General features: G+C 43.6%; 1 protein-coding gene across 1 annotated transcript in view; it reads right to left on the reverse strand.

Moving 5' to 3' along the window:
- Positions 1-18,691, reverse strand: part of csmd2 (CUB and Sushi multiple domains 2) — an 899,615-nt gene that overhangs the window by 788,229 nt on the left and 92,695 nt on the right. The window contains exon 3 of the mRNA XM_071373664.1: positions 2,458-2,570. Coding sequence (XP_071229765.1) covers positions 2,458-2,570 — 113 coding nt within the window. The remainder of the gene's footprint in view (positions 1-2,457; positions 2,571-18,691) is intronic.

Consider the following 18,691-nt stretch of genomic DNA (forward strand, 5'->3'; position numbering starts at 1 on the left):
ACCATCTGAGATACAAGGCAAGAAGGGCATTCTATGCCATCAAGAGGAACATAAAATTCAACATACCAATTAGGATCTGGCTAAAAATACTTGAATCAGTTATAGAACCCATTGTCCTTTATGGTTGTGAGGTCTGGGGTCCGCTCACCAGCCAATAATTCACAAAATGGGACAAACACCAAATTTAGACTCTGCATGCAGAATTCTGCAAACATATCCCATGTGTACAATGTAAAACACCATATAATGCATGCAGAGCAGAATTAGGCCGATACCCACTAATGATCAAAATCCAGAAAAAATATGTTTTTTCCAAACCTTCCATAACAAAGCCATCGCTTACCGAGAGATAACCTGGAGAAGAGGCCCCTAAGCAAGCTGGCTCTGTTCACAAACACACCCCACAGAGCCCCAGGACAGCAACACAACTAGACCCAACCAATTCATGAGAAAACAAAAAAAGATAATTACTTTACAAATTGCAAAGAATGAAAACTGACCAAACTAGAATGCTATTGGCCCTAAACAGAGAGTACACAGTGGCAGAATACCTGACCACTGTGACTGACCCAAACTTAAGGAAAGCATTGACTATGTACAGACTCAGTGAGCATAGCCTTGCTATTGAGAAAGGCCGCCGTAGGCAGACATGGCACTCAAGAGAAGACAGGCTATGTGCTCACTGCCCACAAAATGAGGTGGAAACTGAGCTGCACTTCCTAACCTCCTGCCAAATGTATGACCATATTAGAGACACATATTTCCCTCAGATTACACAGACCCACAAAGAATTAGAAAACAAACCTGTTTTTGAAAAACTCCCATATCTATTGGGTGAAATTCCACAGTATTCCATCACAGCAGCAAGATTTGTGACCTGTTGCCACAAGAAAAGGGCAACCAGTGAAGATCAAACACCATTGTAAATACAACCCATATTTATGTTTCGTACTTTAATCATTTTCACATCGTTACAACACTGTATATAGACATAATATCACATTTAAACTGTAGTGTTGACTGTTAATTTTGTATTGTTTATTTAACTTGTGTATATTATCTACTTCACTTGCTTTGGCAATGTAAACATATGTTTCCCATACCAGTAAAACCTATTCACCTATCGTATCTTCCATACCAATAAAACCTATTCAACTATCATATCTTCCATACCAATAAAACCTATTCAACTATCATATCTTCCATACCAATAAAACCTATTCACCTATCATATCTTCCATACCAATAAAACCTATTCACCTATCATATCTTCCATACCAATAAAACCTATTCACCTATCATATCTTCCATACCAATAAAACCTAATAAGACGTCCAAATTCATCTTGAACCATAGAACCCTGGAACAACAGAACCCTGGTGTCACGGAACCCTGGAACCACAGAACCCTGGTGTCACGGAACCCTGGAACCACAGAACCCTTGAACTAAGGAACCCTGGAACCCTGGAACAACAGAAGCCTGGAACAACAGAACCCTGGTGTCACGGAACCCTGGAAACACAGAACCCTGGAACCACTGAACAACACACCATGACACACACATCAGGATACCTAAATCAGCTCCACAGGAGGTGAAGAATGAAAATGATCCCCGTTATTCCATGTCAATGATGGAATGACTCGCCTAGCACACCCAGGATCATGTTCCACCCCTCCATCCCCCCGATCAGGTAATTAGCTTAATTAGCCTGTCCTTCCGCCTCTGTTAGTACTGTATCATCCCTTCATAAAACACTCCTCCACGAAGAAGAAATACGACAAGGACCCCTAGACTAGCACGGTGAACCATCACACACACACACACACACACACACACACACACACACACACACACACACACACACACACAGGCAGCCTAGTGAGGTGAACCATCCCATCGTGCCAGCTAGCTACCGCGACAGTTAACCATCCAGGCTACCATCCATGCCGGGGAAGTCAAACCATCCATATAAATACAATTAGCCTAATGCACACTGATAATATACGGTGCTGTAGCGAGTATGCTAATCAAGGTGGGGAGTACAGTAGGCTACAGTATATTCTCTGTATGATGGGAAGTGTTCAGAGGGGAATGAGAAGTCAAAGGAATCAGTAATGGAGAACTCACAGACAGATACAGAGGGAGGAGTAGAAGGAGGAAGATTAACGGCAGAGATATATAGTGAGAACATAAAGTCAGTGAGAGAGAGAGAGAGAGAGAGAGAGAGAGAGAGAGAGAGAGAGAGAGAGAGAGAGAGAGAGTGTGAGAGAGAGACAGAGAGAGAGAGAGAGTGAGAGAGACAGAGAGAGAGACAGAGAGAGTGAGAGAATGACAGATAGATATAGAGACAGAGAGAGAGAGAGAGAGAGAGAAAGAAAGATAGAGACGCACATACAGACAGTATGTTACCATCATAGGTTTGTAAGACTTTATTCACGTAATGTACAGTATCTTACCTTCATAGATGGCCTTGAAGCCTTGTCCACTAACAGCATAGTCTGTCAGCAGCCACAGTGTGAGGCTGGGTCCTGTACTCACTATGGGCGACGGCAGCTGGAACCCCGTCAACCTATGGAAACAGAGAGAGAGAGGAATATTCAGCGAATAACAATATGCTATATGACAGGCAGGACTGACGGAACACTTACAGAGCTATCAATGTAGAAACCAATCCAGGGCCAGCTGTCACAAAGTGTAGGAGTGCTGATCGAGGATCAGTTTAGATCATAATGAATAAGCTTAAATGTCCATCTCAGCTAATTCATTATGATCTAAACTGATCCTAGATCAGCAGTCTGTAAGTGTTTGTCTAGTCCTAGATCAGCAGTCTGTAAGTGTTTGTCTAGTCCTAGATCAGCAGTCTGTAAGTGTTTGTCTAGTCCTAGATCAACAGTCTGTAAGTGTTTGTCTAGTCCTAGATCAGCAGTCTGTAAGTGTTTGTCTAGTCCTAGATCAGCAGTCTGTAAGTGTTTGTCTAGTCCTAGATCAACAGTCTGTAAGTGTTTGTCTAGTCCTAGATCAGCAGTCTGTAAGTGTTTGTCTAGTCCTAGATCAGCAGTCTGTAAGTGTTTGTCTAGTCCTAGATCAGCAGTCTGTAAGTGTTTGTCTAGTCCTAGATCAGCAGTCTGTAAGTGTTTGTCTAGTCCTAGATCAGCAGTCTGTAAGTGTTTGTCTAGTCCTAGATCAACAGTCTGTAAGTGTTTGTCTAGTCCTAGATCAGCAGTCTGTAAGTGTTTGTCTAGTCCTAGATCAGCAGTCTGTAAGTGTTTGTCTAGTCCTAGATCAGCAGTCTGTAAGTGTTTGTCTAGTCCTAGATCAGCAGTCTGTAAGTGTTTGTCTAGTCCTAGATCAGCAGTCTGTAAGTGTTTGTCTGGTCCTAGATCAGCAGTCTGTAAGTGTTTGTCTAGTCCTAGATCAGCAGTCTGTAAGTGTTTGTCTGGTCCTAGATCAGCAGTCTGTAAGTGTTTGTCTAGTCCTAGATCAGCAGTCCGTAAGTGTTTGTCTAGTCCTAGATCAACAGTCTGTAAGTGTTTGTCTAGTCCTAGATCAGCAGTCTGTAAGTGTTTGTCTAGTCCTAGATCAGCAGTATGTAAGTGTTTGTCTAGTCCTAGATCAGCAGTCTGTAAGTGTTTGTCTAGTCCTAGATCAGCAGTCTGTAAGTGTTTGTCTAGTCCTAGATCAGCAGTCTGTAAGTGTTTGTCTAGTCCTAGATCAGCAGTCTGTAAGTGTTTGTCTAGTCCTAGATCAGCAGTCTGTAAGTGTTTGTCTGGTCCTAGATCAGCAGTCTGTAAGTGTTTGTCTAGTCCTAGATCAGCAGTCTGTAAGTGTTTGTCTAGTCCTAGATCAGCAGTCTGTAAGTGGTTGTCTAGTCCTAGATCAACAGTCTTTAAGTGTTTGTCTAGTCCTAGATCAGCAGTCTGTAAGTGTTTGTCTGGTCCTAGATCAGCAGTCTGTGTTTGTCTAGTCCTAGATCAGCAGTCTGTAAGTGTTTGTCTAGTCCTAGATCAGCAGTCTGTAAGTGTTTGTCTAGTCCTAGATCAGCAGTATGTAAGTGTTTGTCTAGTCCTAGATCAGCAGTCTGTAAGTGTTTGTCTAGTCCTAGATCAGCAGTCTGTAAGTGTTTGTCTAGTCCTAGATCAGCAGTCTGTAAGTGTTTGTCTAGTCCTAGATCAGCAGTCTGTAAGTGTTTGTCTAGTCCTAGATCAGCAGTCTGTAAGTGTTTGTCTAGTCCTAGATCAGCAGTCTGTAAGTGTTTGTCTGGTCCTAGATCAGCAGTCTGTAAGTGTTTGTCTAGTCCTAGATCAGCAGTCTGTAAGTGTTTGTCTAGTCCTAGATCAGCAGTCTGTAAGTGGTTGTCTAGTCCTAGATCAACAGTCTTTAAGTGTTTGTCTAGTCCTAGATCAGCAGTCTGTAAGTGTTTGTCTGGTCCTAGATCAGCAGTCTGTGTTTGTCTAGTCCTAGATCAGCAGTCTGTAAGTGTTTGTCTAGTCCTAGATCAGCAGTCTGTAAGTGTTTGTCTAGTCCTAGATCAGCAGTATGTAAGTGTTTGTCTAGTCCTAGATCAGCAGTCTGTAAGTGTTTGTCTAGTCCTAGATCAGCAGTCTGTAAGTGTTTGTCTAGTCCTAGATCAGCAGTCTGTAAGTGTTTGTCTGGTCCTAGATCAGCAGTCTGTAAGTGTTTGTCTAGTCCTAGATCAGCAGTCTGTAAGTGTTTGTCTAGTCCTAGATCAGCAGTCTGTAAGTGTTTGTCTAGTCCTAGATCAGCAGTCTGTAAATGTTTGTCTAGTCCTAGATCAACAGTCTGTAATTGTTTGTCTAGTCCTAGATCAGCAGTCTCTAAGTGTTTGTCTGGTCCTAGATCAACAGTCTGTAAATGTTTGTCTAGTCCTAGATCAGCAGTCTGTAAATGTTTGTCTAGTCCTAGATCAGCAGTCTGTAAGTGGTTGTCTGGTCCTAGATCAACAGTCTGTAAATGTTTGTCTAGTCCTAGATCAGCAGTCTGTAAGTGGTTGTCTAGTCCTAGATCAGCAGTCTGTAAGTGGTTGTCTGGTCCTAGATCAACAGTCTGTAATTGTTTGTCTAGTCCTAGATCAGCAGTCTGTAAGTGGTTGTCTGGTCCTAGATCAACAGTCTGTAAATGTTTGTCTAGTCCTAGATCAGCAGTCTGTAAATGTTTGTCTAGTCCTAGATCAGCAGTCTGTAAGTGGTTGTCTAGTCCTAGATCAGCAGTCTGTAAGTGGTTGTCTAGTCCTAGATCAGCAGTCTGTAAATGTTTGTCTAGTCCTAGATCAGCAGTCTGTAAATGTTTGTCTAGTCCTAGATCAGCAGTCTGTAAGTGTTTGTCTAGTCCTAGATCAGCAGTCTGTAAGTGTTTGTCTAGTCCTAGATCAGCAGTCTGTAAGTGTTTGTCTGGTCCTAGATCAGCAGTCTGTAAGTGTTTGTCTAGTCCTAGATCAGCAGTCTGTGTTTGTCTAGTCCTAGATCAGCAGTCTGTAAGTGTTTGTCTAGTCCTAGATCAGCAGTCTGTAAATGTTTGTCTAGTCCTAGATCAACAGTCTGTAATTGTTTGTCTAGTCCTAGATCAGCAGTCTCTAAGTGTTTGTCTGGTCCTAGATCAACAGTCTGTAAATGTTTGTCTAGTCCTAGATCAGCAGTCTGTAAATGTTTGTCTAGTCCTAGATCAGCAGTCTGTAAGTGGTTGTCTGGTCCTAGATCAACAGTCTGTAAATGTTTGTCTAGTCCTAGATCAGCAGTCTGTAAGTGGTTGTCTAGTCCTAGATCAGCAGTCTGTAAGTGGTTGTCTGGTCCTAGATCAACAGTCTGTAATTGTTTGTCTAGTCCTAGATCAGCAGTCTGTAAGTGGTTGTCTGGTCCTAGATCAACAGTCTGTAAATGTTTGTCTAGTCCTAGATCAGCAGTCTGTAAGTGGTTGTCTAGTCCTAGATCAGCAGTCTGTAAATGTTTGTCTAGTCCTAGATCAGCAGTCTGTAAATGTTTGTCTAGTCCTAGATCAGCAGTCTGTAAGTGGTTGTCTAGTCCTAGATCAGCAGTCTGTAAATGTTTGTCTAGTCCTAGATCAGCAGTCTGTAAGTGTTTGTCTGGTCCTAGATCAACAGTCTGTAAGTGGTTGTCTGGTCCTAGATCAGCAGTCTGTAAGTGGTTGTCTGGTCCTAGATCAACACTCTGTATCTCCTGCTGTGAGATATTTAACGGGCCCAGACAGTAAGCTCTCCACTAACAGGTTAGCAACCAAAAGCAACTGTAGCTGGTAGCAGAAAGTGTGTTCGTTCTCAGGGTCAGATGACAACTCAAAGGCAGAGTTCAATGAACCAGCTTGACTAGACAGTTGGCAAACACAAAGAAGTCAAATAAAAATTCAAATAACATTATATTGGTTGTTTTTACACATATTTTGTATATGTTACCGCAGGTGCAGTGAAATGTAAATGTTTCTAGCCCTACCAGTGCAGTAATATCTAACAATACACACAAATATCCTCAAATAAAGAGAAATAAATTAATAAATATTTAGAACGACATGTCAATATAGAACGACATGTCAGAGTCCAGAATATAAATATGTACACAGACAGAACATAGGATGACCAGGTGAATCCAGGTGAAAGCTATGATCCCTTACTGATGTCACTTGTTAAATCCACTTCAATCAGTGTAGATGAAGGGGAGGAGACGGGTTAAAGAAGGATTTATAAACCTTGAGACAAATGAGACATGGATTGTGTATGTGTACCATTCAGATGGGTGAATGGGCAAGACAAAATATTTAAGTGCCTTTGATCGGGGTTACGGTGGCAGGTGCACCGGTTTGAGTCAAGAACTGCAACGCTGCTGGGTTTTTCACGCTCAACAGTTTCCTGTGTTAATCAAGAACGGTCCATTACACAAAGTTGACAACTGTGACCAGCATTGAATTCAACATGGGCCAACATCGCTGTGGAACTCTTTTGACACCTTGTAGAGTCCATTGCCCTGACAAACTGAGGCTGTTCTGAGGGCAAAAGGGGGTGCAACTCAATATTAGGAAGCTGTTCCTCGTGTTTTTGTACACTCAGAGCATATATACAATAGCAGTCAAAAGTTGACACACCTACTCATTCCAGGGTTTTCTCTTTACATTTATACTATTTTCTACATTGTAGAAGAATAGCGAAGATATTCAAAACTATGAAATAACACATACGTAATCATGTAGTGACCAAACAAGTGTTAAAAACAAATCTAAATATATATGTAATTAGATTCTTCAAAGTGGCCACCCTTGGTCTGGATGACAGCTTTGCACAGTCTTGGTATTCTCTCAACCAGCTTCATGAGATCGTCACCTACCCAGACCCTTGGATGAGTAGGTCTGTCCAAACGTTTGACTGTTACTGAATATCTAGACCTCATGGACAGCATATGAATAGAAAAGCTGTGTACAGCGGTAGTTATAGAGGATGAACCAGGACTAGAATACAGTATGAAGTGGACAGCAGTAGTTATATAGGATGAACCAGGACTAGAATACAGTATGAAGTGTACAGCAGTAGTTATATAGTATGAACCAGGACTAGAATACAGTATTATACATATGAAGTGGACAGCAGTAGTTATATAGGATGAACCAGGACTAGAATACAGTATATACGTATGACTGGGTAAAACAGTATGTAAACAAGACAGGTCTTCCACTCTGCGAGCTAGCTACTGTACAACAGAAACGTTACTAATAAATAAATGTCAATGTTTTATCTATTTACATTTACTTTTGATACTTAAGTATATTTAAAACCAAATGCTTGTAGACTTTTACTCAAGTAGAATTTTTACTAGGCAATATATATATACATTTTTTTACCAGAGGCAGACTGGCATGTTTATAAACCCCCTAAATGTTTCAAACCAAATAGAAGCAAGGAAAAATCACGTGTAAATACTTTTTAGCCCGAGGGAGATGAAGTTGATGAATTTCCTGCCTGAAATTAAGACATTTTAATACCTCCCACAACTCCAACATATCAACCTATCAGCATCCAAGATTCACACAACCCATTTTATAATATACGTTTTTGGAAGGAAATTGTAATTAATTATAGGTCATATTTTCATAGAAATTATTGAGAGACACTTTAAATAACCTGTCTATAGAGCTGTTGATTTTTAAACATCTCGTCGGGGGTAGGGGGGAGCTTCCCCCCCCCCCCCCCCAATTGACCAGTTGATTTGAAACACATGGAACGGCCTGGGGCTCTGTGGAGAGGTTGGACAATACTGCAGTAGAGTATAGGTTGTGCTACGCTGTTTGCAATATCCCTCAGTAGATATACTTCTATTGGGGATAGATTCTATTTGAACAAAGCTGGAAAAATATTTTTTAGGAAATGTCACACAACTTTAAGCCTCCAGTGACATCAGAGAGAGAGAGAGAGAGAGAGAGAGAGAGAGAGAGAGAGAGAGAGAGAGAGAGAGAGAGAGAGAGAGAGAGAGAGAGAGAGAGAGAGAGAGAGAGAGAGAGAGAGAGAGAGAGAGAGAGAGAGAGAGGTGGGTCACGATCAGATGAGCTCCTGCATTTTTCAGCATTTTCTTTAAAAAAGATAAATTTAGAGTTAGATAAACTTGGATTTTTTGTCAGGAACCCATACAGGATGCTACCCTCTACAACATAACCTTCACTTCAAATCAAAACTCAAAACCTACAACCTGATTTTGGACGGATTTACGGAATCACCTGGAAGGTTCACATCTACCAAGGATTAATTATTATATTCAGCAAATCCTCTGGAAAACAACAGAAACCTGAGAACACCACCCAACCTGGAACTGAGTGAGTAATGTTTAGTCTGAAACTATATTTGATTTCCAAAAGCCAAGAAGAAAAATACATGACACTACTTTATAAGGACTGAATAGTAATATAATTCTGCCAAGCTTGATACAGCTTCAACTAGCACTTAAGTGTCAAGTGAGAGGTGTCAAAGCCCATTAGCCCAACAATGGCAGGAGAGTCGAATAGTCTACCCCAACCAAATGGAGAGGCCTTAGAAGCTCCCTCCTGCTGTTCAGAGGTAATTAAAATACAGTACCCTGTGCATGTAAAAAATGACAAGACAAGAAAAGATCACAAAATGAAGCTCCTTATGGAAAATCAAGAGACACTTTTTGCTGACTATTACAAAAATGGGAACATCAGCAACCTTATCTTCCACACAAACCATCCCCTGGCATGGCACAGTGCTATATTAGCACACTACCCCTCTGTTAAGAGAGGGGGGGTTAACGAGGGGTGGAAACTCAGGATTCTTGACAATGAGGACGAGGAGTCAGCTAATATAAATCTCTATAAGTCTGGAACAGTATTGGTACAGGGCAACCACAAACAGTTTCAGCTGGACTTTCACCTAATCAAAGAATTAGCCCAGCAGGAGAAGCTCTCCCTTGATAAAGATACCCCCACCCCAAGTGGGTCAGACCAGACCTCTTCACCATATAACCCCACAGACGAGCAACCCTCAGCAGACAGTCAACCTCCCAGTACAGAGTACTTCTCCCTCATTGAAATGAAGGATAAATTCACCCAGCTGGAGGTAAGGCAGGTGGAGCTGGAACAGCAGGTGATCACACTCCAGTCAGCACAGACCCAGACAACAGTCCAGCACAACAACACCCCCTTAACCAGACCTGGAGAGCTGGAGGTGGAGAAAGACATATCTGCACTATGGACAGTGGTGAGACAACATCAACAGGAGAAAGAGCAGGAGCAGGAGAAGAACAGAGCACTAGAGGAGAGGATCAGACTACAGGAGGAGAGGGAGAGGGGGATGGAGGAGAGGATCAGACTACAGGAGGAGAGGGAGAAGGGGATGGAGGAGAGGATCAGACTACAGGAGGAGAGGGAGAAGGGGATGGAGGAGAGGATCAGACTGCTGGAGGAGAGGTTGAGGGGGATGGCATGTGACAGAGAACAACCCACTAGGGAGGTGGCCATCCCCACAGAGACGCCAGCAGAACAGCCCACCTCAGCACCCGACAAAAGTCTCGACACCACAGCAGAACAGTCCACACCAGACCCTGACCATAGAAACGACATCACAACAGAACAGACAAAAGAAAAACCCCAAGCCCAGCAGCTCTCACCCCCTCTGAGCACCCCCCCTGTCAGCCACCCTGATAGCCCTCCTGACAACCCCCCCACACCCACTGAGGACAAACACAAGACACAGATTGTCCTTCTTATGGACTCAAATGGGAAATATATAGAAGAAAAAAAACTTTTTCCCAAACACAGTGTGTCTAAACTCTGGTGTCCAAACACCCAGCGCGCCCTAGACCTTCTGTCTGAGGACAAACTAGGCTCACCTAGCCACATAATAATACACACAGGCACAAACGACCTGAGAGCACAGCAGGAAAGGGTGGCCACAGCACTGAAGGGAGTGATTGAAAAAGCTTCTTCTACTTTCCCCAACGCACAAGTGGTCATCTCCACCCTGCTACCACGAAAAGACTTCCACCCTGCTACAATACAGCGGGTAAACGCAAGCATTTCCCGTGACTGTGCCTCAAAACCAAATGTTTTTCTGGCCCACCACTCCACCCTGGACTTGAACAGCCTCTATGACCAGGTCCACCTCTACAAGGCAGCAGTGCCCACCTTTGCCCGGACTCTAAAGGACATCGCTCTCAAACGAAGCCCCAACACTTCACACAGGAGCAACAGATCAATAGACACCCCACCCAGACCAGCGAGACACCCTCCAAGACCTCCAGGACCCCCCCCTGGACCTACACACCCCCCCCACATCAACCATGCCCACACCCAATTTAGGCCCCCTCAGATCAGACCCATGCCACTCCTGCCCACCCCATGCACCCCACCCCCGCAAAGAGGGCATCAACATGGAAGTCACACATACGCCCAGGTAGTGAGCGGGCAAACAGGCCCAACCCCCACTCTTACACTCGCCCAAGCCAACGGCATGTACCAGATGCTCAGCAGGCTCTGCTCACACTTACTGGCCTGAGGCCAAACCCCGACCAACAACATTGGACACTTTATGGAACAAAAAGCCTTCACTATATCATCCTGGAATATCCAAGGTCTGAGGTCATCTGCCTTTGGCCTAAAGAGCAGGAACCCGGACTTCACCAAAGAAATCGGTAATGCAGACATTGTCATCCTGCAAGAAACATGGTATAGAGGAGACGGACCCACTGGTTGCCCTCTAGGTTACAGAGAGCTGGTAGTCCCATCCACCAAACTACCAGGTGTGAAACAGGGAAGGGACTCAGGGGGAATGCTAATTTGGTATAGAGCAGACCTAACTCACTCCATTAAATTAATCAAAACAGGAACATTTTACATTTGGCTAGAAATTCAAAAGGAAATTATCTTAACAGAGAAAAATGTCCTCCTGTGTGCTACCTATATCCCCCCACTAGAATCCCCATACTTTAATGAAGACAGCTTCTCCATCCTGGAGGGGGAAATCAATCATTTCCAGGCCCAGGGACATGTATTAGTCTGTGGCGACCTAAATGCCAGAACTGGACAGGAACCTGACACCCTCAGCACACAGGGGGACAAACACCTACCTGGAGGTGACAGCATTCCCTCCCCCATATGCCCACCTAGGCACAACTATGACAACATAACCAACAAAAACGGGTCACAACTCCTGCAGCTCTGTCGCACGCTGGGTATGTACATAGTCAATGGTAGGCTTCGAGGGGACTCCTATGGTAGGTACACCTATAGCTCATCTCTTGGCAGTAGCACTGTAGACTACTTTATCACTGACCTCAACCCAGAGTCTCTCAGAGCGTTCACAGTCAGCCCACTGACACCCCTATCAGACCACAGCAAAATCACAGTCTACTTGAACAGAGCAATACTCAATCATGAGGCATCAAAGCCAAAGGAACTGAGTAACATTAAGAAATGCTATAGATGGAAGGAATGCAGTTTGGAAACCTACCAAAAAACAATTAGGCAACAGCAAATTCAATCCCTTTTAGACAACTTCCTGGGTAAAACGTTCCACTGCAATAGTGAAGGTGTAAACTTGGCAGTAGAAAATCTTAACAGTATTTTTGACCTCTCAGCTTCCCTATCAAATCTAAAAATCTCAAATAGAAAACCGAAGAAAATGAACAACAATGACAAATGGTTTGATAAAGAATGCAAAAATCTAAGAAATAAATTGAGAAACCTGTCCAACCAAAAACATAGAGACCCGGAAAACCTGAGTCTACGCCTTCACTATGGTGAATCACTAAAACAATACAGAAATACACTACGGAAAAAGAAGGAACAGCACGTCAGAAATCAGCTCAATGTAATTGAAGAATCCATAGACTCTAACCAATTCTGGGAAAATTGGAAAACACTAAACAAACAACAACACGAAGAATTATCTATCCAAAATGGAGATGTATGGGTAAACCACTTCTCCAATCTTTTTGGCTCTATAACAAAGAATAAAGAGCAAAAACATATACATGATCAAATACAAATCCTAGAATCAACTATTAAAGACTACCAGAACTCACTGGATTCTCCAATTACCTTGAATGAGTTACAGGACAAAATAAAAACCCTCCAACCCAAAAAGGCCTGTGGTGTTGATGGTATCCTTAATGAAATGATCAAATATACAGACAACAAATTCCAATTGGCTATATTAAAACTCTTTAACATCGTCCTTAGCTCTGGCATCTTCCCCAATATTTGGAACCAAGGACTGATCACCCCAATCCACAAAAATGGAGACAAATTTGACCCCAATAACTACCGTGGAATATGCGTCAACAGTAACCTTGGGAAAATACTCTGCATTATCATTAACAGCAGACTCGTACATTTCCTCAATGAAAACAATGTACTGAGCAAATGTCAAATTGGCTTTTTACCAAATTACCGTACAACAGACCATGTATTCACCCTACACACCCTAATTGACAACCAAACAAACCAAAACAAAGGCAAAGTCTTCTCATGCTTTGTTGATTTCAAAAAAGCCTTCGACTCAATTTGGCATGAGGGTCTGCTATACAAATTGATGGAAAGTGGTGTTGGGGGTAAAACATACGACATTATAAGATCCATGTACACAAACAACAAGTGTGCGGTTAAAATTGGCAAAAGACACACACATTTCTTCTCACAGGGTCGTGGGGTGAGACAGGGATGCAGCTTAAGCCCCACCCTCTTCAACATATATATCAATGAATTGGCGCGAGCATTAGAACAGTCTGCAGCACCCGGTCTCACCCTACTAGAATCCGAAGTCAAATGTCTACTGTTTGCTGATGATCTGGTGCTTCTGTCACCAACCAAGGAGGGCCTACAACAGCACCTAGATCTTCTGCACAGATTCTGTCAGACCTGGGCCCTGACAGTGAATCTCAGTAAGACCAAAATAATGGTGTTCCAAAAAAGGTCCAGTCGCCAGGACCACAAATTCCATCTAGACACCGTTGCCCTAGAGCACACAAAAAACTATACATACCTCGGCCTAAACATCAGCACCACAGGTAGCTTCCACAGAGCTGTGAACGATCTGAGAGACAAGGCAAGAAGGGCATTCTATGCCATCAAAAGGAACATAAATTTCAACATACCAATTAGGATCTGGCTAAAAATACTTGAATCAGTCATAGAGCCCATTGCCCTTTATGGTTGTGAGGTCTGGGGTCCGCTCACCAACCAAGATTTCACAAAATGGGACAAACACCAAATTGAGACTCTGCATGCAGAATTCTGCAAAAATATCCTCCGTGTACAACGTAGAACACCAAATAATGCATGCAGAGCAGAATTAGGCCGATACCCACTAATTATCAAAATCCAGAAAAGAGCCGTTAAATTCTACAACCACCTAAAAGGAAGCGATTCCCAAACCTTCCATAACAAAGCCATCACCTACAGAGAGATGAACCTGGAGAAGAGTCCCCTAAGCAAGCTGGTCCTAGGGCTCTGTTCACAAACACAAACACACCCCACAGAGCCCCAGGACAACAGCACAATTAGACCCAACCAAATCATGAGAAAACAAAAAGATAATTACTTGACACATTGGAAAGAATTAACAAAAAAACAGAGCAAACTAGAATGCTATTTGGCCCTAAACAGAGAGTACACAGTGGCAGAATACCTGACCACTGTGACTGACCCAAACTTAAGGAAAGCTTTGACTATGTACAGACTCAGTGAGCATAGCCTTGCTATTGAGAAAGGCCGCCGTAGGCAGACATGGCTCTCAAGAGAAGACAGGCTATGTGCTCACTGCCCACAAAATGAGGTGGAAACTGAGCTGCACTTCCTAACCTCCTGCCCAATGTATGACCATATTAGAGAGACATATTTCCCTCAGATTACACAGATCCACAAAGAATTCGAAAACAAATCCAATTTTGATAAACTCCCATATCTACTGGGTGAAATTCCACAGTGTGCCATCACAGCAGCAAGATTTGTGACCTGTTGCCACAAGAAAAGGGCAACCAGTGAAGAACAAACACCATTGTAAATACAACCCATATTTATGCTTATTTATTTTAACTTGTGTGCTTTAACCATTTGTACATTGTTACAACACTGTATATATATAATATGACATTTGTAATGTCTTTCTTGTTTTGAAACTTCTGTATGTGTAATGTTTACTGTTAATTTGTATTGTTTATTTCACTTTTGTGTATTATCTACCTCACTTGCTTTGGCAATGTTAACACATGTTTCCCATGCCAATAAAGCCCCTTGAATTGAATTGAATTGAATTGAATTGGAGAGAGAGAGAGAGAGAGAGAGAGAGAGAGAGAGAGAGAGAGAGAGAGAGAGAGAGAGAGAGAGAGAGAGAGAGAGAGAGAGTAAGAGAGAGAGACAGATATCAAGAGAGAGAGAGAGAGAGAGAGAGAGAGAGACGTACACATTGATCTTCACTGGCCTGACCTGTGACCCCATAGGAGTCATCCTGTGTCTCTCAACCTGTGAAGTCTGAGAGCCCTGGGCAATGCTAACATCAGACACGATCAAGGCTTTTCTTTAGCGCTCTCGACTCTTCAGTCATCCTCCACTAGCAACAACATCACAGCACTGTCAAACACACACACACACACACACACACACACACACACACACACACACACACACACACACACACACACACACACACACACACACACACACACACACACACACACACACACACATACAGGTTACTTACTCTCCTGCTCGTCCCGGATTGTCTTGGAAAGTATCCAGTCAGTTGAATGATGAAGACACGTTTATGGAACTAGCCATAACTGACCACAAATTGAGTTGGAAAAAGCCAATTTAATTCTGCAATGCAGTGGGTGTGGGGGGGGGGGGGGGGGGGCGCCTGTATACTAGGCGGTGTCAGAGGAAGGCCCTACAAAAGACTCCAGCCACCAAAGTCTTAGACTCTAAGTAAGTTTTTCGCTGTTAGTTTCACATTTAGAAGAAGGTGACGAATACAATTTGATTTGATTTAATCACACACACACGTGTCAAATTGATCCACAACAATCAACTGTCCAAAATAATACAGGACTAACAGGACTAGCCTGAGTACCAGTCTATAACAGGACTGGCCTGGGTACCAGTCTATAACAGGACTAGCCTGGGTACCAGTCTATAACAGGACTAGCCTGGGTACCAGTCTATAACAGGACTGGCCTGGGTACCAGTCTATAACAGGACTAGCCTGGGTACCAGTCTATAACAGGACTGGCCTGGGTACCAGTCTATAACAGGACTGGCCTGGGTACCAGTCTATAACAGGACTAGCCTGGGTACCAGTCTATAACAGGACTAGCCTGGGTACTAGTCTATAACAGGACTAGCCTGTGTACCAGTCTATAACAGGACTGGCCTGGGTACCAGTCTATAACAGGACTAGCCTGGGTACCAGTCTATAACAGGACTAGCCTGGGTACTAGTCTATAACAGGACTAGCCTGGGTACCAGTCTATAACAGGACTAGCCTGGGTACCAGTCTATAACAGGACTGGCCTGTAGTACCAGTCTGTAACAGGACTAGCCTGGGTACCAGTCTATAACAGGACTAGCCTGGGTACCAGTCTATAACAGGACTGGCCTGGGTACCAGTCTATAACAGGACTAGCCTGAGTACCAGTCTGTAACAGGACTAGCCTGGGTACCAGTCTATAACAGGACTGGCCTGGGTACCAGTCTATAACATGACTAGCCTGAGTACCAGTCTGTAACAGGACTAGCCTGAGTACCAGTCTATAACAGGACTAGCCTGAGTACCAGTCTGTAACAGGACTAGCCTGAGTACCAGTCTGTAACAGGACTAGCCTGAGTGCCAGTCTATAACAGGACTAGCCTGGGTACCAGTCTATAACAGGACTAGCCTGGGTACCAGTCTATAACAGGACTAGCCTGGGTACCAGTCTATAACAGGACTAGCCTGGGTACCAGTCTATAACAGGACTAGCCTGGGTCCCAGGATATAACAGGACTAGCCTGGGTACCAGTCTATAACAGGATTAGCCTGGGTACCAGTCTATAACAGGACTGGCCTGGGTACCAGTCTACAACAGGACTAGCCTGGGTACCAGTCTATAACAGGACTAGCCTGGGTACCAGTCTATAACAGGATTAGCCTGGGTACCAGGATATAACAGGTCTAGCCTGGGTACCAGTCTGTTAATCTAATCCACTCAGAGGAATCTTTGTCATGGAGACTGGTACTCAGGAAATAACAGGACTAGCCTGGGTACTTTGAGTACTCAGGTACTCAACATATAACAGGAATAATAGAACATGGAAGTAGTAACACTTTACATGATCTTTTGAACAGCTTCTTATTGCCTATATGACTAAAGGACCTAGAAGGACCTTTACAATTATAATCTAAATTCCAAGAAGTGTCTTATCAACCCCTGGTCTCTATAACATGGATTGTGGTAAACCTGTCTCGTAGGTGGAACACGTGTGTTGGTGCCTGTGTGTGTGTGTGCATGGTAGGTGTGTATTCTCTACAGGGAGCAGAGAGTGGAGGGCAAAGGAGAGGTCTATTAAGGGTGCGTTCCACCTGAATGACCCCACTACCATCCCAATGAAAAACCTCTGCTACCAATTATCCTGCACTATCAGAGGGAGAAGGGAAGAGGTGGAGAGAGAGAGGTAGAAAGAGGTAGAAAGCGAGAGAGAGACAGAGAGAGAGAGAGAGTGAGAGATAGAGAGAGAGAGAGAGAGAGCGAGAGAGAGAGTGAGAGAGAGAGAGTGAGAGAGAGAGAACGAGCGAGAACAGAAGGGAGGAGAGGAAAATTGGAGAGGTGGTAATGGGTTAGATGGGTGTGCATTGATGAAATAGGAGTGTGAGAAATATGAGAGTAGCGTTTGTGTGTGTGTGTGTGTGTGTGTGTGTGTGTGTGTGTGTGTGTGTGTGTGTGTGTGTGTGTGTGTGTGTGTGTGGTAGTGCTGAGAAGTGGAAAGAGAAAGTGAGAAGTGGGAGCAGAAGAGGAGGTAGGGTCAGTGTAGAAATTAAATTGATTAAAGCACACCCACACACACACCTGCACAAAGACACACACACACACCTGATTTAGTGGTTTACGGCAGTCCATTAGGAGTATGAGTGATAACGGGTGATTAAATGAAGTGTTAGAGTGTGAATGGGATTCTAGCTCCTGTTACTGCCTCCATACATACACTCATTTACAGCATACACACCCACCACACCCACTACACACCCACTACACCCACTACACCCACTACACCCACTACACCCACTACACGCCCACTACACCCACTACACACCCACCACACCCACCACACCCACTACACCCACTACACACCCACTACACCCACTACACGCCCACTACACGCCCACTACACACCCACCACACCCACTACACCCACTACACGCCCACTACACACCCACTACACACCCAAAACACACCCACTACACCCAAAACACACCCACTACACACAAACTGCACACCCGCTACACCCACTACACCCACTACACCCGCTACACACCCACCACACCCACTACACCCAAAACACACCCACTACACCCACACTACACCCACTACACACCCGCTACACACCCACCACACCCACTACACCCACTACACCCACCACACCCGCTACACACCCACCACACCCACTACACCCACTACACCCACCACACCCACTACACCCACTACCAAGGAAACAAATACCACTACGGTATTGTATAGACTGTCCTATACAACATTTAGATGCATCATGACACTGGTTATTTTACAGTTGACTGTATTAAGTGTTTTCACAGCAGATTACACAAATGTATGACCATATTAGAGACACATATTTCCCTCAGATTACACATCCACAAAGAATACAAAATAAAATAAAAATATTTTGATCATCTCCCACATCTACTGGGTGAAATTCCACAGTGTTCCATCACAGCAGCAAGATTGGTGACCTGTTGCCACAAGAAAAGGGCAACCAGTGAAGAACAAACACCATTGTAAATACAACCCATATTTATGTTTATTTATTTTCCCTTTTGTACTTTAACCATTTGCACATCATTACAACAATGTATATAGTCATAATATGACATTTTAAATGTCATTATTCTTTTGGAACTTCTGTATGTGTAATGTTTACTGTTCTTTTTTTATTGTTTATTTCACTTTTGTATATTAT

Source organism: Salvelinus alpinus, chromosome 29, assembly GCF_045679555.1.
Source record: "Salvelinus alpinus chromosome 29, SLU_Salpinus.1, whole genome shotgun sequence".
NCBI classification, from domain to species: domain Eukaryota; kingdom Metazoa; phylum Chordata; class Actinopteri; order Salmoniformes; family Salmonidae; genus Salvelinus; species Salvelinus alpinus.